The sequence below is a fragment of the Lepidochelys kempii genome, chromosome 6 (genome assembly GCF_965140265.1).
Source record: "Lepidochelys kempii isolate rLepKem1 chromosome 6, rLepKem1.hap2, whole genome shotgun sequence".
Lineage (NCBI taxonomy): Eukaryota > Metazoa > Chordata > Testudines > Cheloniidae > Lepidochelys > Lepidochelys kempii.
The window spans coordinates 37,924,259-37,948,508 of record NC_133261.1 but is presented as its reverse complement, the minus strand read 5'-3'; the positions used below and the strand labels follow the sequence as shown (position 1 = coordinate 37,948,508).

At 42.8% G+C, this 24,250-nt stretch overlaps 1 protein-coding gene across 2 annotated transcripts in view; it reads left to right on the top strand.

Moving 5' to 3' along the window:
- The first annotated feature begins 1,934 nt into the window (after positions 1-1,934).
- GALNT18 (polypeptide N-acetylgalactosaminyltransferase 18) overlaps positions 1,935-24,250 on the top strand; it is a 383,448-nt gene continuing 361,132 nt past the window's right edge. The window contains exon 1 of one of the 2 annotated variants that reach the window (XM_073347598.1): positions 1,935-2,570. In XM_073347598.1, coding sequence (XP_073203699.1) covers positions 2,336-2,570 — 235 coding nt within the window. In that variant the 5' untranslated portion in view covers positions 1,935-2,335. Of the gene's footprint in view, positions 2,799-24,250 lie in introns of both variants that reach the window. The other variant, XM_073347597.1, reaches the window with a different exon arrangement.

Below are 24,250 nucleotides of genomic sequence, written 5' to 3'. Positions count from 1 at the left end.
TGAGCATAAGCTTTTGTGAGCTACAGCTCACTTCTGAATGCATCCGATGAAGTGAGCTGTAGCTCACGAAAGCTTATGCTCAAATAAATTGGTTAGTCTCTAAGGTGCCACAAGTACTTGTATTCGCAAAAAGAAAAGGAGTACTTATGACACCTTAGGGACTAACAAATTTATTTGAGCATAAGCTTTCGTGAGCTACAGCTCACTTCATCGGCTGCATTCAGAAGTGAGCTTACCTCACGAAAGCTCATGCTCAAATAAATTTGTTAGTCTCTAAGGTGTCACAAGTACTCCTTTTTCTTTTCAGTATTGAGCTGGATTGGCAGAATTTAGCACAACACCTATTCACACTGTTACTTTGTTGTCTCTGATAAGTATGCTTAGCTGCTACTGAGCCCTACTGAGCATTAGGCATACCTACTAATAGGAGAAGAGATACTTATGTTTGGTTGAACTAGCTGTTGCCTCCCTCCCACTTTTATAAGCACCATAAAATTCTCATAGCTTAAAAAAAAAGCAGTTAAGATAAAACTATCCACATTTAACTGTGTTGCAGAATTGGAACACACACTCACCGAAGCCAGATCTTTCAGGGTTCAAAGCTCACCCACATGGGTTTGAGTAGTGACTGCTGTTACGTACAGTGCTTTCTGCAATTTCAAGTGCAAACAGGATAACTCTATTCTCAGATGTGTGGTGCATGAATAAAAAGCACAACAACAGATTTATTTTATGTATACTACTTACTGCATACTTGAGATTACAGTATGATACAGAACATCTGTAACTTCTTGCTTTTGTTGGTTGACAACCTTAATGGTATTGAAATCTTTTTAGCACCTTAAAAACTGCCTCGCTATTCCGAACCTGAGTCATACTAAGCTTTAATTTTTCACTTGAGTATCAAAGAAAATGACCCAGCAAAAGGCAGCTCTTTTTAGTACAAATGTCCTTATTTAACACTAATGGGGCAAATTCATTCCTGATGTAACTCCCATTGAAACCAATGGAATTATGCTCGGTGAATTTGGCCTGTTATGTATTTCTGATCCATTTGTGGTTTGAGATGGGGAAGAAAGAAGGGAAGTCACACAAAGAACTTGACATTGTGGATTGAGCTAAACAGTGAGTTTTGTATATAGGTCCCAATCCTGAAATCCTTATCCCTGCATGCAGTCCCATTTCTTTCAGTGGTGCTCTACATGGATGCAGGGGTCTGCTGGCATGAATCCAGTTGCAGCATCTACGCCAGTAGTTAGCAAATGATAACGCAGCTCACAAAAAAAAAACAAAAAAACACCAGAAGAGAAAAAGGGGAAGTATATTCTCAGGGTGGAAAATTGACGATCTGGATCTAGGGAACCAATAGTTTACAGGTACAAAGGGAATTTCTCTGGCTTCACCCCAGAAAACAAATCAACGAGTTCCCCCTAGATGGGCAGATATGTTGAGGGTACAGAGGAATCCCAGGCTTGTTTTTATCTCAGACAGCTTATTGGCCTCGGGACATGTGCAGAAAAAAATGCAGCTCACTCCTGAGAAAAATCAGAAAGTTCTGCTAAGTTGCAAACTGGGACTTAGTGTGCTCATCTTATGTCAGGGATGAAAAAACTACTAACAAGCCCTGCACTCGTCCCTAGACTAACAAACAGGGAGACAGTGTGAAGGAGAAATTGCCTCTTTCTCGCCCAAAAGTCTGTAGCACCGTGGGTGCCCCTTGAGACACCCCTGTGTATGACTGTGTGTGTGTAAGAGAAGCAGGTGGGCCCCTGATATAACTCCGCCCCTGCTAGGTCTCAGTTGGTGATAGGGTGATATTAACAAATGGTCCTCCATAGCCGGTTCTTTACTGGAGGAAAGATCTGTCAATCTGAGGCTTTGCAAGCCCGCCTCTCCTGTAAGCTTTTTGCAAGATCTGATTCTGGAGCTGTGGCTGATTGCAATGGGAAGCAGCGTTGGGGAGAACAAAGTTTGCAACACTTGGGCACTTGACTACTGGTCTCCTTCATGCCCATGGGAACGACCGATTGCTAAACAGAGCAGCCAGCCGGGTAACTGACACTACTGATGACTTGCTGCTGTTGCAAACTTTCAGCTATTTTAATGCATTAAAATCCAGGATCCTAAATAAGCAGCTCCCCCAACCCGCTCCCCCTTCTAGGTAGGCGAGAGAGATTTTTATTCTGTGGACTAGCAAACTTCCTGCATGGAAATTTACTGACTTGAGTGGTCTCCGTTTTGGGCTAAGGGGAAGGGAAGGATTTTTTTTTCATCGCACTTCAATTTTGTTTCTCTGGATCACAGGATTTTTGAAGCTATATGGAGGGATCTCAGGATGGTTTGCAACAGGAAAACCAAAACTTTAGTGTCCACTTGTGTGATCTTGAGTGGAATGACTAACATCATCTGCCTGCTCTACGTGGGCTGGGTCACCAACTACATTGCCAGTGTCTATGTGAAAGTGCAAGAGCCGATCTCAGAGAAAAAGTTAGAGGAAGACAAAGGGGACACTTTAAGGATTATAGAAAGGCTGGATCACTTGGAAAATGTCATCAAGCAGCACATACAAGGTACCACCTTCCTCCCCTCTTGCTTTCCCTCACTTCCACCCCGCTGCTCTCCGGGTCCTTCCCTTGCAGCCTTCCCCATCCCCTCCTATTGCATGGATGTGTTGTGCGTGTGGCAGATTCCGGCTGCCATCGGGGGGAGAGAAGCCTGCAGCAGCCCAGAAGAAGCGGAGGCTTTGTTCAGACTCTTGTGCAGGCAGAAGTTGCCAGCAGCCTCCTCTCGGCTGCCTGGTGAGTGCCGGGGAGCGCAGGGGGCTAGCTGGAGCAGGCGGCGGCGTGGCTGGGATTAGGGCTTGCTGGTTGCAGCGCTTTGCAGCCCCGGCCGCCGGCCACGAAGGTTGCTGAGTGGAGACCCCCACCCGGGGGATGACTCCTGGCTGGGCTGACGAGTCTGGGTGAGCCAAGGGGCTCCTGGGGGCCGGTTTGTTGGCGAAGCTGCTGATCGAGCTGCTGACATTGTTGCCGGCTGCCCTTGAGCCTGGGGGAAAGGCTCCTGCCATGGCTTCCTTAGCCTGGCGCTCTCGCCGTGGCACAGCGGGAATGAGCCGAGCAGGAGGATGAATGGGTTTCGGGATGGGGCGAGCTTTGCGGCCCCTTTAGCATCTGCTGAGCCAGCGGCGACATCTCCCAACGGGGTAGGCTGGGTGTGCGTCTTGCAATAATAAACCCGATCTCCGATCCGGGTGTGTCTGCAGGGACTCGCCAGGGCGGTCTCGGCCGGGAAGGAGCGAGGCGGCTCTTGCAGTCTGTGCTCAACCCTTAGCATGGATTTGTTGTCCGTCTTTCCCCCGCGGGGCTGCTCCGAAGGGAAGGTTGCCGGGGGCTGCGCCTGTGTCTGGGCTCGCAGGTTCCCCGGGCGGCGGCCGCGGGAGCCGTTCTCTCGCTCCTGTCTCTTTGATTCGATCTCCGGGCCAGGGCGCTGGGGTGGGGGGTGACATGGGGTCATGGGTAAATTACCAGGCAGTGCTTGGGATCTTGCCTTACTTTGTTTTTGTGTGCTATCTGTACGTAACGGCTCCCTCGTTATTCTCCTCATCCGTGTGGGAACAAACAGCTGTGCCCCCCCCCTTATGACTTGTGTATCTGTTTAAATATCTGGCGGGGAGGGTAAATAAGATCTCTTGCAAGGTACTGGAGGGGAGCCCTTTTGCATTTCTGTAGCGGCAGCACTGAGGCTTCAGGTCCCGACATTAGCCTCCTTATTCTTGCCTGGCTACACATGCACAGAGCAAATCACCTGGCAAATGAGCTCTGCTGCTTTTTCCCCCACCGGTGCACAAATCCACTTTGCTTCCAAGTAGTTTTGACCTGCAGATTTTGTATGCTGGAAAAGTAAACAAACATCATAAGAGTTAGGAAAGATGATTAACCACATGGGTGCCTGAGAATCCCTCGACACATGATGAACTCGAGTTCGACCGGGATACTTTAAAGCCCTGCTATTTCGGGCTGACTTCTGGGTGTACACGTGCTAGAACATTTTGGAAGAGAACAGTATTTTTTTTAAACTATTCAGTTTGCACGTGCCTTCTTTTCTCAGCAGCATTGTCTGGAACCTGGATAATTTAGTAAAACACAGTTTCCTCTGAGAAGGATGAGTGAGGTCAGTTCCTGCCAGCTCTGACTTTCATGCAGTCCTCCGGTTTGAGGAGAAATATATTCTTGTCTGAGTGGCAATGGACTGTGCTACCGGAGCTTTCAATACTAAGGCAGGTTTTTTCAAAAAGCACCTATGAGAGTTAGGTGCCTGAATGTCATGTGAGTTGGATGCCTAATTCCCTTGGACTTCTTTGAAAATACTAGCCTAAATGCCTAATTATCTGTAGAGGTAGTTTTCTTCAAAGAATTTGTAAGGAAACATTAGTATTTTAAATCTGTATCTGCTTGCTAGCTTGGTAACTTGTTTTTTGTCTATAATAGTGAAAGGTACAATAAAACGATCTTTTTAAAGGGAGAGTATGAGAGGAATTGTATATGATCTAATGATGTTACTTTCTTTCATAAGCATTTTTGGTTTTTTATTTCCTTAAACACTATTTTAAGAAAACAGAAATCTGCTTCTCTTTTAAAAGTAATCAGGTCTACGGTTTGACAAATACTAACATTTATTAAAAAGACAGCTAAAATCAAATTTATAGAGGTTTGTATTACTCTTCTTAATTAAACCAGTTGTTCACTTAAAAAAATCAATAGAACATCACTATCCTTAAGTGGGAGTTCAAGTCCAAACCATAGTGATTAGGTTCACAAAGGTGGCTGCTACTGAGCAAAAAAAGATTTATTTTGTATCTTCAGCTCTGTGACAGTTGGGGTTACAATTTTTTCCCATTGACTTCATTGGGCTTTGGATCAGCCTTTTGATCAGCGTCAACAAATGATAAATTTGGAATTTATTTCTTTATATAGGATAGATCATCCTCCATAATGTCTGTGGACTGAGTTCTTAAAGTTATCTGTAGTTTGCCATTGAGCCCTTTTCACTACTTTAGTCTATTGGAGAATATTCTTATGGAAGCTCTGAGTGCCTCAGCTGTTTTGACAGATGTTGACAAGACATGGAATTAGCAGGGGCAATAGAATCCCATTCTTTAGGGTCGTCTCCAGTTGCCAGGAAACCGATAATGGAAATATATTTTCCACAAGGGAGTTGCCCTGATATTTTATTTTAATTTGTTTCCTGATTGAATGATTTAATTAGATGGAGCCTGGGAATTCCTTGGGAATATAAATTGCAGCCTTGTAATATTTTACCAAGTATATTGGAAACAAGAGGGTGGGTGCTTTCAAAGAAAAATAATATGTCTTTGAAATAAAGGTAGCATAATAAGCAAATCATTAGTCTGGAGACATTTTTGTTTCAATGAGAGAGAGACGGGGGTGGGGGAAGTTAGATTGAATAGTGTGAGAAGGTAAATATGGGCGAGATCCTGCACTGGTCAAAAATTGAATGAATGGGTCAAATGCGGAAGACACAGGTATTCACTTACGATGTTGTGGACTTGTTCACCATCAGCCAACACAGCTGTGTACCTACAGTTCTCCAGCAAGTGTTCAGGAGTAACTGCTTGTCATCAAAATGGTGGTTATGCACTTTTTTGTTTGGGCTCTAGGAGGTAGCATAAGGATGTTTACCCTGAGTTATATCCGCTCTGCCCACATGCACATTTTTGCCGTGTATGCAATGATGCAAATTTGGAGTACACAGCAAGCTCATGGCCAACCTGCTTCTACTTGGAAAGTTGTACAGATGCATGCTGCCATTTCTGCACCTGTGCTGCCTGTGATGTGCAAAGCCTTTTTGCTCCTGTTTCCATAGTGGGCAGCCTGATGGAGGATTGGTCATCTGTGGCTTAGCTGGAGAGACAGAAATGGCACTTTGGTGAGAGGCAGCATGATGTAGGGATTTGAGCTTGAGGCTGCAGGCCATGAACCCCAGAGCTGTATTCCCAGTTCTGCCACTGGCTTGTTGACTGTCCTTGGGCAAGTCACTTCACCTTTCTGTTGTCTCTGTAAAATGGGATGTACTCACCTACTTTATCTACAGCAGTAGGTCATAAGGATTAAGTAGTTAGTGATTGTGTAGCATTTTGAAAAATGTAAAGTGCTAAGTATTATTATTGCCATTATTTCTGTAGTAGAAGGCCTATATTGCACACTAGGCTATCCACAATAAGAAGTGTAATTTCCACTTCCTTTACAAGTTAGCAAACAAAATAGCATATTGGTTTTTTTTAGAAGATTTGCGTGTATGTGAAAATGAGGAAGCGACCAGATGGATAGTTTTATGCATAATCAATCTTTTTTTATGGTTAAGAAATGAATGTGGCAAATGTATTTTTTTTTTTTTTGTGCCTTGAGCCTTATTACTGGACAATATACTTTAAAGGGTTAAGGTTAATGAGTATTGTAATGTTAGTGGTTCCAGTCTGGAGTTTGCAATTGAAATCAAATGTCTCAGTTTTCATGAAGACAGTTCATTCTCCCAAGTCTACAAGAAACATACTACTAACCAAAAAAAAAAAAAAATCTCATTTTTACTAAACGCAGTACCAGAGTACTTCACAGCACATCGCTCATCTTAATAATGCCTCATCCATTTACTCTGGCACTAAAAAAGAACTCGCCTAAGTTGCATGCAAACTAAGAAAATCTTCTGAGCTGATCTATTGTTACAATATAAATATCAGACGGGCTGCGATGACAAGACAAACAGAACCAACAATAATAAGCAAGCAATTTAGTGTTTTCTCCAGCCTACTTTTAAATGTCTTAGGTGATGGAGAGACTAATATTTCCTTTGGAAAACTATTCTACAGCCACACAGATCTCACCCAAAACTCTCGCGTTTTTTTGCTTTCTGCGCTGACCTGTTTATGCAGTGGCATTTTGTGCTGTTGAAAGCTTCCCAACGTCTGTCCCAGAGGTGGCTGCATTTCTGTGTCAAATGAAGAGATCCTGGAATGTAGGGGTGTATGAAATCAACTCACTTCTGGTTGCTCTGCCTACACGACACATATATGCAAATTTAAATAATGCACGAGTGTGCAGTGACAGTTAAAAAAGAAAGTGGACAGTGGCATCTGTGGAATATGATTCTGGTTTAAAATCTATTTACCAGCTGGTAATTACTCAATGACCTACATGATACTAGGAGTTCAATCCCTGGTGCTTGAATGCTGCTGCATCTGACATTGTTTCCAGCTTCCCCATCTCTTCTGGAGATACCATGTTATGAAGCAGCAGTCACTGTTGTAGACGTAACTCTGCCAGCAATATGTTGAGGACAAAGTGGATATGGTGGTTTCTGACCTGCTTTCTGGAATGTATTACTCCATTCTCCATGTCTACCTTTCCCTCCCCCACCCCTCTTTTTAATTTTTTTATTTTAAATAGAAGATGTGAGTCAGCTTCTTCTTTGGGAAGTGTGCTGTACCTAAACTCTGGTGCAGCTAAGTATTCTTTGCAATACATTTTAGCTGAATGGAAACCTCTATACCATTCCATAAAACCAGGACCACAGGATCTGAAATAATTCTCAGCACCATCACCAAATCCCTCTTAGTTCATTTCCTCAAGCACAAAAGCAACTAACTGTATTTATCACTAAATTATAATGTAATTTATTCCACTGAAAGTCCAGTCAAGGATAAATCTGGGACAAGTACATGTTCCGTTACAAAAGGCCCTGCTACATGTGTAGTCTTTATTCCAGGAAAGTAGCTTATTGAAGTCAAGGGACTAATTGTGTGAGGAAGAGCTACTCTGGTGTGTTAAGGCTTTGCAGGATAAGTCCCATTAGTTTTCTCATTTATTTTTTCCCCCTTAGGCTATGACTGCCTGGCTCATTCTATGGTAGTGCATATCAGTGGAGATTTGTGTGAGTTCAACTCTCATATCTTCCCATGCTTTGCAGCGAAAAAGTGGGTGGTATAAAAAGAAACCAAGAACCTATTCAAGTGGCTTGAGCTAGAGGAGTGCAGCTCACTATATCTGTGCTCACCAACATCACTGTAAGCCCAATACATTCAAGGGACAATAAGCAGAAGAGTTAAGAATAAGAAAATTCACTCTCCAGCTGATTCTTCTGCCATGGATTTATTTTGCAGTGGCTGGAATACAATGACCCAAACTGGACATTTTCTGGTTTAGCTTTATTAAAGTAACTATCTTGGATCCAATCTTATGACTGCAGATAGGGCATTTCCTTTTGTATTATTATTACTCGATAGATTTGCTTTTGACAGAATCTGGTTCTCTGATTATTTGAAGTAGGCCAGTTCACTTCTAAGGAATTTGTAATGGAAATGACAATGCTAGTAGAGCAGGAATTCTTTTTTCTAGTTTAAATTAGTGAATTTTCTAAAAGTTTTGATGGTAAAAACTTCTTTAGCTAGTTGTGTGGAAAGATGTGATTTGTATAGAGCATCCTTTTAGTAGCTGGAAAGGCCACTGCTGTTTGTTGATGGGGAAATGAAATAGACAAAGAATTTGCTGTGAGTTTTTCCTTCAGTAACTTTATTTATAGCTGTTAGGGTGAGTTGCAGTATTTGTCTCATTCTTTTGCCTTACAGGCCACATGTTCAAATCCTGAGATTTCACTGGTTTGTATTGCACAGGTTATTGGATTGTGATAGAAAGTGCATGGTTTTTGAATGGATCTGACAGCAAGTGATGTTGGAAAGACACCAAAATAAACATAAAAAGAACTTATGATGGTAATAACCATAAGTGTATTACTCTGGAGGAAAACATGGTTAAACACAACAGCATTATTAAATATTTTGCTAACTGCTTTTCAGTTGCCTGTAATAAAGATTATTAAATATGTTCCTTTACAAAATGAAATCAATAATAGTCTTTAAAAGGAGTATTTAATGGTCTTCCTGGATGCATCAAGTGTTTGGGAGAAACCAGACTACATTTTGTTTTTGCTCGAGCTTTTTTCCAAAGTGTGTGTTTGTGCGCGCACAGTAAGCACATGATGGTTGGATGAGGCCTGCTGTATGTTTAGACTGGAGTCCAAGAATGGTCCAGAAAGTTTGTGATAATAGTTAAACAAGAAATTTTGAAATCAGATTAGGATTCTCTCAATCAAACTAACCTATCACTGTTCATGGACCAGATTAGAAAAAACTAAAATTAGAGTTAATTTAAAAAAAACTTATTTAACTCCTTAGGGTGAGTGCTTTGGAAGGCACACTTTGTAATGAGGCTGGAAAACTTCTACCATCTCAGAATACTACTCCTTTTTTTCCTGGTGATATTTATGTTGTTGCACCCAGTTGGAGCTGAGTACTGGACAACTTCAGGAATTTTTTTTTTAGTTAGGGAAGCAGAGGATGGTGGCGTGATTACTGCTGTTCTCTAAAGTGTTACATCACTCTGCAAAGAGAAACCTGATTCACTCTTGAAAATTCCTCCAATCAAAAACCAAAGGCAGCCTGACAGTAGGTGTTCACAAGCTCTCAACGTACACTCAGCCTGGGTGGTAATGACTGGTTATCTTGATGTATGAACAGTAGTTTGAGTTATTTGGAAACAGCAGAAAGAAACTTCACTGGTGTGTGGCCCTATGGTTAGGGTGGAAGATAATGAGCCAGGAGAACTGGGGTTCTATTCTTGACTCTGCCTCTGTCTCACTGTATTTGTCTTGGCCAAGTTTCTGTATTTGTCTCTGTGCCTCAGTTTCCCTGTTTGTGAAATGGGAAACAACATGCATACCCCTCCCTTAGGAAATCGTCTGAAATGCTTGAATAAAAGGTGCCATGGAAGTGCAAAGTATCATTACAAAGAGACTAGAATACTTATGAGCATCCCTGACATATGCACGGGACAGAAATGAGAAAATGCCATTTCTTCAGTAATCTGAAAACAAAAAAGGTGGGATGACATAACAGGCAGAAAAACAGAGATGTGACAGGCAAGCCTCCAACACTGAGGTATCTCACGCTGCTTAATATATTTATGTTTATAACACCCTGGGGAGTGGGTAGCTGAGGCACAGAGACACTAAGGGTAAAATTTTCAGAACGATTTAGGTAATTAGGCTCTTAAATCCCATTGACTCATCACTCAGACTTGGCTTCTAAGGGCTAGATTCACAAACGTATTTAGGTGCCTAAAGATGCAGTGAGATACTCTCATGGTATGAATACACAGCCCATGGCAGCGGGTCTCAGAACCCCACTCAACAGACTCAGGCTCACAGGGCTTGCACTACTATGCTTAAAAATAGCTATGTAGCTTCTACAACTCGGGCTAGACCTAGGGCTCTGAAGCCTAGGGATGGGGTGGGCTTCAGAGCTGTAACATTAACACAGCTATTTTTAGCTCCGTAGCCTGAGGCTGCCTGCCTGAGCCCTGAGACTCACTGCCACTTGCTGTGTTGACCAACATACCTTCAGTGGGATTTACAAAGCACCTAGGGAGGTTAGACACCACTCCCGTTGAAAGTCCATGGTAGGTAAGTGTCTAATTCAGATTTGTAAATCTCACTAGATGTGTGTTTGCATCTTTGGGCCAAATTTCAGAGGTATTTAGGTGCCTAAAGTACCTCGGTCAATTTTGAAAATTTTGCCCTCAGTCTTTGGCCTGAGGCCACACAGTCAGTCTGTGGCAGTGTAGGGAATTGAACCCAGATCTCACAAGTCCCAGGCTTTTGCCCTAACTATGGGGCCATCGTTCCAATTCCAGAGTTAGTGGAGTAATTTTATGTCACTATAACACAGATAAAAAGGAGTATTAAAACAATATACCCAGTACGCATTCAGTCATTCCTAAACCAACATCACAGCATTATTGCAAACTCTACAGAGCAGGTAATCTACCGTAGAGAAGAGGGTTCCTGCAGGCTAAGCTTGATGATGACATTTATTTTTGCAGTAGTAGTGTTGGGGGAGTGAGAACACCCCAAAGGAACATTCGGTGTCATAGTTAGCCAGGGCTGAAGGAGTTTATTCTCTCTTTTACATGAGTTTAGCATTCACGGAAGTTAAGAATATTCACCTCCTCTGCAATCGATGACAGGATTTGAACCTACACGCACTTATTCCCACAGCACAACGCATTTTGCTACACCAGAAGTATAGAGACTGAAGGCCACTGTGTATCTGCAGGTCTAGTCCAGCATGGACAGGAGCAGGGCAAGCTTTCCCATGTTGGAGGGAGCCCCTTTAGGGCTGAGAGGATAACTTTGTGGCCTACCCTTTGCACCCTTAGCCTCTCTGCTGTGACTGCTAAGAGGAGGGGTACGTTTTCTGCTGTGGACACTTGCTCAGCAGAAGGGTCTGTCATCAAGATTATACTAAGAAAAGTTACATAAACTGCATCATGGTAGGATAATGGAGCATTGCCCACAACAGTGCTGAGAGGTAAATAGCAGAGTCCCCTGAGGCAGACTACTGTACCCCTTTCAGGAGTCTGATTTGTCTTGCATAGTCCAAGTTGCACCTCACTCAAAAACTACTTGATCACAAAATCAGACATAAAAAGACAAAAGTGTGACAGCATGCTGTTACTGCAAAATTACCTACTTTCCAATGTTTATCATATAATTCTAAAATAAATCTATTGGAATATGAATATTGTTACTTGCATTTCAGTGTATAGTATATAGCGCAATATAAACAAGTCAAATTTTAGTATGTACTGACTTCGCTGGTGCTTTTTATATGGTCTTTTGTAAAACTAGGCAAATATGTAGATGAATTTATGTACCCCTGGAAGACCTCTGTGTACCCCCAGGGTACAGGTACCCTGGTTGAGAACCACTGCTCCAAAGACCTGGGACCAGTGCTGCTCAACATATTCATAAATGAGAGAGGGGGTAAACAATGAGATGGCAAAGTTTGCAGACGATACAAAATACCTCAAGATATTTAAGTCCAAAGCAGACTGCAAAGAGTTACAAGGAGATCTCACAAAACTGGGTGATTGGAAAACAAAATGGGAGACGAATTTCAGTGTTGATAAGTGCAAAGCAATGCACATTAGAAAACCATAATGCCAACTATACATACAAAATGATGGGGTCTTAATTAGCTGTTACCACTCAAGAAAGAGATCTTGGAGTCATTGGGTTTAGTTCTTTGAAAACATCCGCTCAGTGTGCAGCGGCAGTCAAAAAAGATAACAATATAAGGAAAGGGGTAGATAATAAGACAGAAAATATCATCATGCCATTACATAAATTCATGGTACTCCTACCCCTTGAATACTGCAGGCAGTTCTGGTTGCCCCATCTCAAAAAAGATGTATTAGAATTGGAAAAAGTACAGAGAAAGGCAACAAAAATGATTCAGGGTATGTAGCAGCTTCCATACGAGGAGAGATTAAAAAGACTGGGACTGTTCACCTTAGAAAAGTGATGACTAAGGGAGGATATAATATAGAGGTCTATAAAATTATGAATGTTGTGGAGAAGTGAATAAGAAAGCGTTGTTTACCCCTCCATGTAACACAAGAACCAGGGGTCACCCAATGAAATTAATAGGCATCCGGTTTAAAACAAACATAAGGAAGTACTTTTTCATACAATGCATAATCAGCCTGTGGAACTCATTGTCAGGGGTGTTGAGAAGGCCCAAACTATAACAGGATTCAGATAAGAATTGGATACATTCATGGAGGCTAGGTCCATCAATGGCTTTTAGCCAAGATGGTCAGGGGTGCAATCTCAAGCTCTGGGTAGGCTTAAACCTCTTGCTGTCAGAAGTTGGGACTAGCTGATGGGAGGGATTGCTTGATAAATGCCCTGTTTTTGTTGTTCCCTCTGAAGCATATGGCATTGGTCACTGTTGGAAGACACGATACCGGGCTAGATGAACTATTGGTCTGACTCAATATGGCTGTTCTTATGAATGCCAGTGAGAAACGTGGTGATAAAGAAAACATGGTGATAAATAAAAAATCATGAGCCAGATCCTTACCCTGATGTGGCAGTCACAAAGACAACTTAATTGGCTCCCCAAATATTCTCCCGTCATGGTTGACATTGGGCCAGTGGAGTGTCTTTTACCAGCCTTTGGGGCAGTGGCTGTGGTTGAGAGAAAAAGGGCTTAGCCAGGGAGCTGCTATTAGTAGCTGGTGCAATTTAGGGTAGCCTTGAGGCTGTGTTAAATTGTGCCTTAAAACGAGTCCAGAGATTGAGGAATGGTTGCATAAAAGTAATTTACGCCTGCGTTATGTGTAGCTAGAGCTTGGGATTTTGCTTCAGTTCTGGAATAGAAGCTCTGGAGATGTTGTTAATAGGTGAACTATTTCACTGAACTCGTACATCAGACCTAATTCTTTAATTTGCTTTTTAAAATCTCCAACTGATCTCTACACTGATGTCTTGACCTATCCAAAGTACCATGACTTTCTGGAAGTTTTATGTGTGTATTTCTGCATCCTGTAACACACTAACCCTAGTCACTATCTCCCTCATTTGCCTCTCAAATTACCTAGCTTAAAGTTCATCTCTCCTTCACCTACTTGTATTGAAATCCTCATCCAGCCTCCTTTCAGCTCTTTAGATAAAGCACGTAGTGGTTTGTACTGAGATCAGTGGTATACTCGTCTGACTGGTCTAAGGAGGAGTTTGCCATTTTGTCTGTGCTCTGCTTGGCATTCCTAGTGTAATAACATCTCATTTTCATTTTCCTAGTAGATTTCCTCTCCTGACCTGGCATTCTGTTACAATTAGTGAGCTGACATGCTTTTTTTGTCATGTTTTGGGTTTTCTGAGGCCAAGCTAGAAGCTGATTGTGGCCATTGCAGTTCTCCAGCACCACCTCTGGTTAAAGTTTGAAGATGAGTGAAATAGGGAAAAACTTACACTAGTTTTGATAGGGAGATGGGAGCTCCACTTTGCCATTTGGGAGCATCTCTTTTAAACCCAAATAAAAATTCCCAAAACAGTGGCTCTTCCCCTTTCTCTACTGCAGCTTTGTTTTTGTTGTTTGTTATTTTATTAAGAGTGGCAGCTATGGGCCCCAAATGAGATCAGGCCCCCATTTTTGTAGGCATTGTACAAATACATAACAAGAGACAGGCCCTGCCCTGAAGGACTTACCGTCAAAACGAAAACAAGAGACAGAGGGCTGGAGGGGAAACAGAGTCATAGAGGTCAGTGGCAGAGCTAAGGGATATAGGACTTGTCAAACTGGATCAGAGCTGAGGTCCACCTAGTCCAGTATACTGTCTCTGACAGTGGCCAGCACCAATGAATTGCAGTATAGTAGTGGATAGAATGCAGTGAATAACCTGGACCTAGTTCTATGGTGGATTCATGTTCCTTTCAAGCTTTTCATCCAAGATGCTTCAGAGGAGGGTGTAAGAACTCTACAGTAGGTAGATGTGGGATAATCTGCCCCCCACATTAGGTCTCATCCTGATCTTTAGTACTTGGAGACTGGCTTAAACCCTGGAGCATGAGGTTTATTATCCCTTCAAAATGTTAATCATTAATAACTCTGGATATGCTTGCTAGCCATTTAAATGTCTGATTCCTTTTTAAATCTTACTAACATTTTTGGTCTCAGTGACATCCTGTGGCATTGAGGTTCACTGTCTAATTTCGCATTGTGTGAAAAATGACCTCCTTTCATTTTGAATTTGCCACCTTTTAATTTTATTCACTGTCCCTTTGTTATGAAGCAGGGAGAACAGAAGCATCCAATCTACCTTCTCTAGACCGTTCATTATTTTATATACTTTTGTCTTGTCCCCTCTTATTAATCTCTTTTCTAAAATAAACCATACCAGTCTCTTCAATCTCTTCATATATGAGCTTTTCCAGGCTCATCCTTGTAGCCCTTCTCTGATCCCCTCTAATTCTGCAATACACTTTCTGACATGGGGTGATCAGAACTGAACACTAGTTTAGATGAGACCGAATCATTTAATTATATTCGATTATAACTCGTATTTCTTTAGCACATAGGAGCTCTAGTTGTAGACCAGGACCCCATTGTGCTGGGTGCTGTACAAACACAGAACAAAAAGACAGATCCTGCTCCCAGAGGCTTACAATCTAATTAGGAGACCAGAGACAACAGATGGGAGAATTCAAGAAAATGCCAATCATGCTGATGAACATTATCTCAGTGGTTAGTGTAATATTTTCCATACTATTCTCTATTCCATTCTTTATGCATCTGTGGTCTCATGCCTTCTTGTGCTTCCCCATATAGAATCATTGACCTGTAGGATTGGAAGAGACCTCGAGAGGTCATCTAGTCCAGTCCCCTGCATTCAAGGCAGGACTACATAATAACTAGTGTATTCCTGACATCTGTTTGTCTAACAACCTCCTTTGATGGAGATTCTACAACCTCCCTGGGCAATTTGTGCTAAACTACCCTGACAGTTAAGAAGTTTTTTTTTAATATCCAACCTTGTCTGCCCTTGCTGCAATTTAAGCCCGTTGCTTCTTGTCCTACGGGTCAATGAGTACAATTTTTCTCACTCCTCCTTGTAACAACCTTTTATTGTACTTGAAAACTGTTATCATGTTCCCCCCTCAGGCTTCTCTTCTCCTGACTAAACAAACCCAATTTTTTAAACTTTTTGTATAGGTCATGTTTTCTAGACTTTTAATAATTTTTTGTTGGTTTCTTCTGGACTTTCTCCAATTTGTCCACATCTTTCCTGAAATGTGGTGTCCAGAATTGGACACAATACTCCAGTTGAGGCCTTATCAGTGCACAGTAGAGTGGAAGAATTACTTCTTGTCTTGCTTACAGCACTCCTGCTAATACATCCCAGAATGATGTTTGCTTTTATTTGCAACAGTGTTACACTGTTGACTCATATTTAGTTTGCAATCCACTATGACCCCCGATCTCTTTCTGCAGTACTTCTTCCTTGGCAGTCATTTCCCATTTTGTATGTGTGCAACTGATTTGTTCTTTCCTAATTGGAGTACCTTGCAATTGTCTTTACTGAATTTGATCCTGTTTACTTCAGACCATTTTTCCAGTTTGTCCAGATCATTTTGAATTTTAATCCTATCCTCCAAAAACTTGCAATTCCTCCGAGCTTGGTGTTGTCTGCAAACATTCCAAGTGTACTCTCTATGCCATTACCTAAATCATTTATGAAGATATTGAACAGAACTGGATCCAGGACTGATCCCTGTGGGGCCCCACTCAATATGCCCTTCCTGCTTGCCTATGAACCACTGATAACTACTCTCTGGGAATGGTTTTCGACCAGTTATGCACCCACTTTATAGTAACTCCATTTAGGATGCATTTCCCCCATCTGCTGCTTCCCCCCATCCACCAGGCTTGTTACCCTGTCAGAGGAGGCTATTAAGTTTGTTTGACACGATTTTGTTTTGACAAATCCATGAGGTTATTTATCACCTTATTATCTTGTAGGTGTTCTCAAATTGATTGTTTGATTATTTGCTCCATTATGTTTCTGGGTACTCAAGTTAAACTGACTGGTCTGTAATCCCTGGGTTGTCCTTATTCCCCTTTCTATAGATTGGCACTGTATTTGTCCTCTTGCAGTCCTCTGGAATCTCTCTCAGCTTCCATGAGTTTTTGAAGATAATTGCTAATGGCACAGATATCTCCCCAGTCAGCTCCTTGAGTATTCTAGGATTATGGTATGGCATGGCATGATGGTTAGCTATTTCCCTCCTGGTTGTCTACCATTCTACCTAGCCTCCAACGCCTTCTGGGTTGAGGAGACTTAACCTGCTGATTAAGCCATATAAAAATTCCATCCCTTCTGGAGGACCCAAAGTTGAAAATAAATACAAAGAAATGTAAATTATTCCACCCTTCCAGGGTGGAATCCTCGGCAGGCTCTTCATTTCTTTGGGGAGGTGTAGAGGGCCAACCATCAGCCTGGGCTCAGTCATATTCTCTTTGAGTCTCTTGGCACTGGATCCCCTGTGTGAGGCCCCCACTCTGGAGTAATCTCTCGATTTCAGCAGGAGTTCTGCTCCCTCCCAGGGGCCTTTCTGAATCCTATTACTTCTGGTCTCTGACAGCACTCCCCAGGTCCTGCCACAGATTGCTGGCTGGGAGCAGTCCTGTAGGGCCTCTTGCCTGTAGTGAGGGCTGAAGATCTTCTTTTCCTCTCTATCAGGCACCAGCTGAGCTGAGCTCTCCTTTCTCAAAGCTGGATACCTGTTTTCAGGAGTCGTGGGACAGGGCTGATTGGGCCCCAGCAGTCCATTAATTCTTTCCTGACTCGTGTTAGGGCGCTGCTGTCATGGAGTGTACACATCTCACATCTTGTTTGCTTTTTGACTAGTGCTGTGCAATGAGTAGAAGTCTTCACTGAGCTGTCTATGGTGACACCCAGGTCCCTTTCCTGAGCGGACACAGTTATTTATGTGTCTCCAGTGTCCTTGCCACTGGACCATGCTGCCTGTCTCTTTGAAAGAAAACCTTCCGCAAGTGTGTGAGAAAAGTCTTACCTTTTAGGTTCTAGAGGTGCAGCCACTGGGAATAAGTAGGACAAGATATTGGGTGGGGGAAGTGCCTCGCTCTTTTTTTTTTTTGCCATTTGTTTATATTTTACCCTAAATGCATCTGTACCATCAGTGCAATTACACTCCTGTACATCTCCTCCCCCCCCCCCCCAAAAATCAACCCCAAACAAACCCCAAACCATTTTCTGCATGGATGCATTTTTTGCATCCCTTGGGTTTTCCTCTTACAAAAGCTGTCACTGGTGATTACAAAAGGAAAGAAAGGAGAAGCGAGATGGGCAGGCTTTGCAATTATTTTCTATAGCATCCTGATCATTGATAGATTAACAATCATTGTAAGTTTGACATCCTGGGAGGTAAGTGTAGTTTTTGTTCTGAGAGCAGAGCTACAGTACCATTCTACTATACTGTAATCAGATTCCAGCTAGAGACCTGCTTTATGAATCATCAGACTAAAGAGTGCATTACCTGAGCCCGGCTTCATGGTAGATTCACATTCCTTTGAAGCTTTTGATCCCTGCACCGAGTTATGACTTGCCATAGGCTTTGAGAGAATGCTTGGCACACCCTGCATGAAAAACTGTGTCAGATAAGCTCCTCCAGCACCGCAGACTCAGTGAGTCGGTAACCATATGTTATGGAGTGACATGGCTGTAAAATTCAGGTTCCGAGAACTACCCTTTTCAGGATGATCTGTACTCAGAAATAACAGGTCTCACAGATGAGAGCCCAGTATAGCCACCAAATTCCCTTTGTTCTACCTGTTTTTTTTTGTAGGGATTCTTTTAATTTTACTATCTGGGCTTCATAAGATCACACAGAGGAAAAAACAATTTCTTCCTCTTCTTATGCTAACAGTCATATTTTCAGCTGTTCATGTGAGGTATGGATAGCTAAACCTATTATTACACTGTAATTCATATGGCATTTCTGATTTGAAAATGTGACCACTAAAGCAACTATGGGGAAGAAAGCAGGGAGTGGGTGGCGGGGAAATAGAAAGAATCTGAAGGCTCCATGAAAATAATATGCTATATGAATATTTTACATCCTTTTAATGAATATGAAACTATTGTTATCACCACTAAGGAATGAAAAGAGGCAATAAACTGCATCTGATTTCCATTCTGGAAGCCTTTCTTTTGCTGATGCTTTCAAAAGCTGTGTAATATTTTTAATGCATTTGACAAAATATTTACTTGCAAAATATTTAATTAGAATAACATCTATCAAGCATGCAAGACTCAAACCCAGTTGATCTAGTTTAATATACACATCTTTTAAAGAACAGAGCAGGAAGGATATCAAAACAGACTATCTAATCTGAAACATGTGTATAGCCTCTAATGAAATCATAAATATTCAATGTGTGTACAGTCAGAAATTATTAAATAGATATGTGTATTCGCACCAAAGCTGTCTCCCACTCTGGCCTCTCCAGCTGCTATCATCCTGTCATCTTCCCAGCTCCTTTTGGTTGTGGAACAGGCAATATCATTAAAGTCATTTGTGAGTTTATAACATGATGTCAGCAGTAAAGCATTATGAGGTCAGTAAATGGAGAGGTAATAGAATGAGTCAGAGAGCTTTTAAGCTTGTGTTTAAAAAGATATTATTTTCTCATGGCCTGGAAGCTAGGTAATTTTAGAACAAAGTTTGAAACTGTTAAATGCAAAGGGCCAACCTCGGAGGTAGTCTGTGAAGTTCTATGGGTGTATTGGTAGCGGGCGCCAGAGGCCCCCTGCATCTCAACCCTGTTTCCCGGCAGGAGGGCTGGGCAAGCGGAGCGGGGCAAGCCCCCGACCCTGCTCCACGGCTGGAGTGTAAGTTGCTGTAAGTGTAGTGTAAGTTCCAAATGATGGATATGTGGACCGACATGAATCAGAACACGTTCCCCTATTGTTGAGTGATGGATATGAGAAACCATGGATAAGAGGGAGACCTATATCGGAGACCCCCTGTACTGGCAAAAAGCACCTTTATACTGTACCACTGTAACTGCATCCATACTAGGAAGGTTGTAGTTCTCTCACTATTGCAGGATAGTTAAAGTGGTGTGACTTTTGTGCCTGTAGACAAGCCCTTACATACACACCCTTCCTCACAAGCCCCTCCCAGTGCCACCTAAGGGCTGTGCTGAGGGTGGGCAGGGAAAGGTGTGTGAAATGGCCATGCAGGGGGTGCATGTGTACTCTCTTCATTAAAGGGTTTTTATGTTGGCCGCACACAGGCAGGTGTGGGAGGGCGAAAGGAGAGACATCGGATTGCATTTATGTAGATCCAATGTTAGTTTGTCTGTTGCAATCAAACGGCTACACTTTGGTTTTCAAATTGCGTTAAGAGCTGTTAACAACAACATCTAAGCAGGGACTGGTTCAAAGAGTTTTGGCGCATATTTATATGGTAGCCCACAATGGTAGAGAAAGGAAGCTTATAGCCTGGGAATGCAGATGATAACAAGTTGCTTAGACTGTCATAGAATCAGGTCTTCAGACAGCTGGGAGAATTGTTAGTGCCATCTGTAGTGATTTGAGTAACTCGCTGAAGGCTAGAGTGGTCCCTGCCTGCTTTCATCTGCAACATGTGGAAACCTGATTCATAGTGAATGGCTGTCGTGAAAGTAAGAAACATACCAGACCAGGGAGTGGGAAGGTCACATTTTCCGTGTTTGATTCTTAGAATTAATCAGGGATATAAAGCTTTTTGTCGTAGAGGTCTTAATAGTAAAGTGCTTATCGTCCAGCACTGGCCCTCTTGTCATAATTAAAGAAGTTACTGTTTGAGGACGAGAATCATTAAACCCGTGAAAGAGCAAAAATCTTGCTTGTTACCATGGTGCCTGAAAAAGACATAAAAGGAAAGTTAATGCATCAAACAATTCCCTGGCTCCTTGCAATAACGATGTGTCAATATGTTTTTGTCTGCTTGACAATACGTAGGAAATGCTTTTGATTTTTGTAAAATTGCATATAATTTCTCAACATTTTTCTTCATTGTATTGATTAAAGCTTTTCTGGCTCACCCAGAGTCATTAAATCACAAACCATCTGCTAAAAACAGATTGGCAGCATTTCTAGCAGTTAACATTTAAAAAACCCCCAAATTTGAGTCTAAATATATACCAAAGATTGTTCCTATTTGCGTTCAAAGATGAAAAGGGGAACAAAAGCTTCTGACTCATTCCTGCAAAAGCTGGAACTGGGGACTCTCAGTAACGTGTAACATAGCAGTATTGCCTCTGTCACCTAGAAAAGAATGACTAAGGGAAAAACAGGCAGGTAATAGAGGACACACTGTAGGAGCTTCATTGCAAACTCTATCACACTTTGCCAGACGTTTACCGTTTGTATTAGTTACACAGGAATTGACAGTTGGTCAGACATTCAGCCAGAGTGCTCTTTGTATGGCTGCCAGCAGTGAAACACACATTCATCAAAATCCTAGCTGTGTGGACTTAAGTGAGGCTATGAAGCATCCCTGTCCTCTGAGGCTGTATTAACTAACGAAGGCAGGATGCATAAAACTGACTTGATCTAAGACCTGATACTATTAGCCTTTGCACACATGAGTAGTACTTACATATGAGAGTCGTTACACTGAAGTCAGTGAGAATATTTACACAAGTAAGGAGTGCTAATGGAAGATTTTGCAGAATTGGCACCTGGAAAGGGAGATGCATTAGAGCTCGTGCATTCAGCATTAGTTGTGCATATGGTTCTGTCTGCTAACATTATGCCATATAGTTGTTCGGCTGTCTAGGGGGTAGAGTAGCTGCAGTGAGTGCTAGATGTCACTACAGTGAGTGAGATAGCAGCCATGAGTGGTGTACCCTGAGTTAATGGAAGGTAATTCTAGACTTCCTTAACAGTCTCTGACCAATGGGAATATGACTTTGACTGTCCAGTTTTAGCAAACATTAAACACCCAGACCTAAATTCTCAGTTATACTGCAATTACTACATAGTTACACGCACTTTAAGGCCCTTTTATGCTACAACAGTGATGTAAGGGGTCTTAATGTACATGAGAATCAGGCCCTTCTGGTATGAAGTTGACAGGTACTGCTGATCGATATCCAATTAAGAAGTGCTTGCTACATGAAGGACCAATAAAACCTTGTCTTATTTTAAGATTTACCCTTATGGGAAAGCCCTATAGAAATTAAAAGGGATTAAAACTCCAGCATAACATAGGGATCCGGGATCAGGTCCTTACCTGGTATAAATTTATATTGGCTGAGTTAGGCTCGGAACGCTTCTTCCCATCTCTTTCCCTCATTGGGGCCCCATAAGGTTACTATAGCTCCAATGCTGAGTAGTTGGCACAGCTGTAGCGTGGTGAGGAAGGGAGAAAGGAGAGAAGATATGTATAGAGTTGCACAGGCAGGCATGAATCAGCTCCCCGGTGTCTGCCCCCCAACAACCTTGCACTTGCCATCAGCGGAACAGATGTCAGAATCTGTTGGCCGGGCACTCAGCCAGTTCAGGCACAGGGAGCTGTCATACTCTTATCACCACGTAAACTAGGACTTGGATTTAGCCTCGAGTAAACAAGATGGAACTGTCAATCAATCAAATAAAAATTATGCCTGTGAATAGTGTAGTGTTTGCTGTTCTAGAATGTAGATGGCTATCTAAGTCTATTGGATTTGGAGCTTTCTGGCTGTGTAGGTGGGCCCGAGAGCACCAGGAGCTGTTCAGATGCACTTTGTACTTCTCATGGTCCGAGACTGCCGAAGGCGTGATTTCCTTCTGATATTTTTTCTTTCTTCTTCTCTGAGTGAAAAGTGATTTTCCACAGCCTAGCACCTTGTGGAGTCATTTACACCTGTGCAAAGTGGATGTGAAATGCTGTTGTATCACACTCCTTTGCTCGGACTGGCAGTAGTGTTTTTTACATGCACTGTAAACTCTCTTTGCACAGGTGTCAATGAGTCCACAACATGCATGGCATGGAGAATCAGGCCCTGTGTGTGAAAGGGAACCGAAAAGTGTATTGCTTTTGATTCATGCACCGTGCAGCTCCAGTTGATGTCAGTCAGAGTGTTTCTGCTGATTATCTGAAGTGTATGGCCCTTGTGATGGGGTGTTTGCCCAGCACTAGCCTGGAAAGGGTTAATGTAGCTGGGGAGGGTGGTGGTGCTGAGTAGCCTGATAAGCCACACCTGAGAGAGGTTTCAGAGGAACAGCCGTGTTAGTCTGTATTCGCAAAAAGAAAAGGAGGACTTGTGGCACCTTAGAGACTAACCAATTTATTTGAGCATGAGCTTTCGTGAGCTACAGCTCACTTCATCAGATGTTTACCGAGGGTTAGGCTTGATAGGCAATCCTAATTGAGGATGGAGCCCAGTTGAGCAAGAGCAGATGGGGCTGGTGTAAGGGCAGGAAGAGAGGGCAGAGAAGAGAAGAGATGCTGTATGGAAGCCAGTAGTCTCTCTCTGGGCTTAGAGAGGGAAAGGAGGAAGCCCAGGGAGAGCAGGAGTCCTGGGACTGTAGCCCTGAAGGAAGGCTTCACCCAGAGGGGTGGTGGAGCGAAAGCCTGATAGAAATGGAGTAGGAAAAGACTCAGGAAAATGGCAGCAAGGTTTGGGACAGTACAGAACTTGGCTGCTGATTGTAGAGTCCCTGGCCTGGAACATGAAGTAGCAAACAGGCCCCGGTTCTCCTACCAGCCCTGGGGGAAGTGGCACAGTCTGATCAGTAGAATGAAAGACTGCGTGAGACCGATTGTCAGATGAGACTTTTTGTTAGCCTGGAAGGGGAAAACTATCTGGCTGGAGGGCCAAGCCACGAAGAGGGAGCTCCCAGTCACAGAGAGGAAGCAGTGTGACTCCTGGAGCATGAGAGGGGCTTCAGTGTGAACAAGAGCAAGAAGAGGGCATCAGACCGGGCAGAGCTATTCTCCAGATGCAGCCACAAGGAGATGCCTTAGTGGTGAGTAGAGAATCTGTTACAGCCCTAAATGAGCAGTTTATGTGATGGCAAAACATCCCCTTGCTCCCTGAGTGTTGGTATAGCTCTCCAGTTGAGCCAAAAGTGCTTCTTCGAGCACTGTGCTCCAGTTCTGCCTGAGCACAGAAAGATGGGTAGAGTGCTGAATAACCTGCCTTCAAAGGTATATGTGCTATGCATGGCCTTTATTTTCTTTGTGTCTGTCTATACTGCAATTAAAAACCCATGGGTGCCCCTGCCAACTGACTTGGGCTCACGGGGATCAGGCTGTGGGGCTGTTTAATTGCAGTGTGAACCTCTGGGCTTGGGCTGGAGCCTAGGCTCTAGGACCCTGTGAGGGTCCCAGAGCTTGGGCTGCAGTCTGAGGTTGGAACTCTACACGGCAATTAAACAGCCCTGCAACCAGCTGGAGCCCCAAGAACAGGAGTCAGCTGGCTTGGGGCAGCCTTGGGTGTCTAATTGCAGTATAGATATACCCTATGTGTGGGAGAGCAGAGGGAACATGCCACAGAAGGGCTGCTCTGTCTGATCTGCCCACCTGTTTGCCTTGAAGTTTTACAGAGACAAGGTAGGTGAGGCAATGTATTTTATTGGGCCAACTTCTCTTAGTGAAAGACAAGCTTTTGAGCTTATACAGAGCTCTTCTTGGCCTTTATATCAACAGAGTACAGAATGGGTTTCAGTTAAATATATTTATTTCAGAAGGAGCAATAGAACACACAGATTTACACAGACCCCATATTATTAAAATACCCTGAAATGAGGGAAAATGTACACCCCCTTTTCACATGAACTGA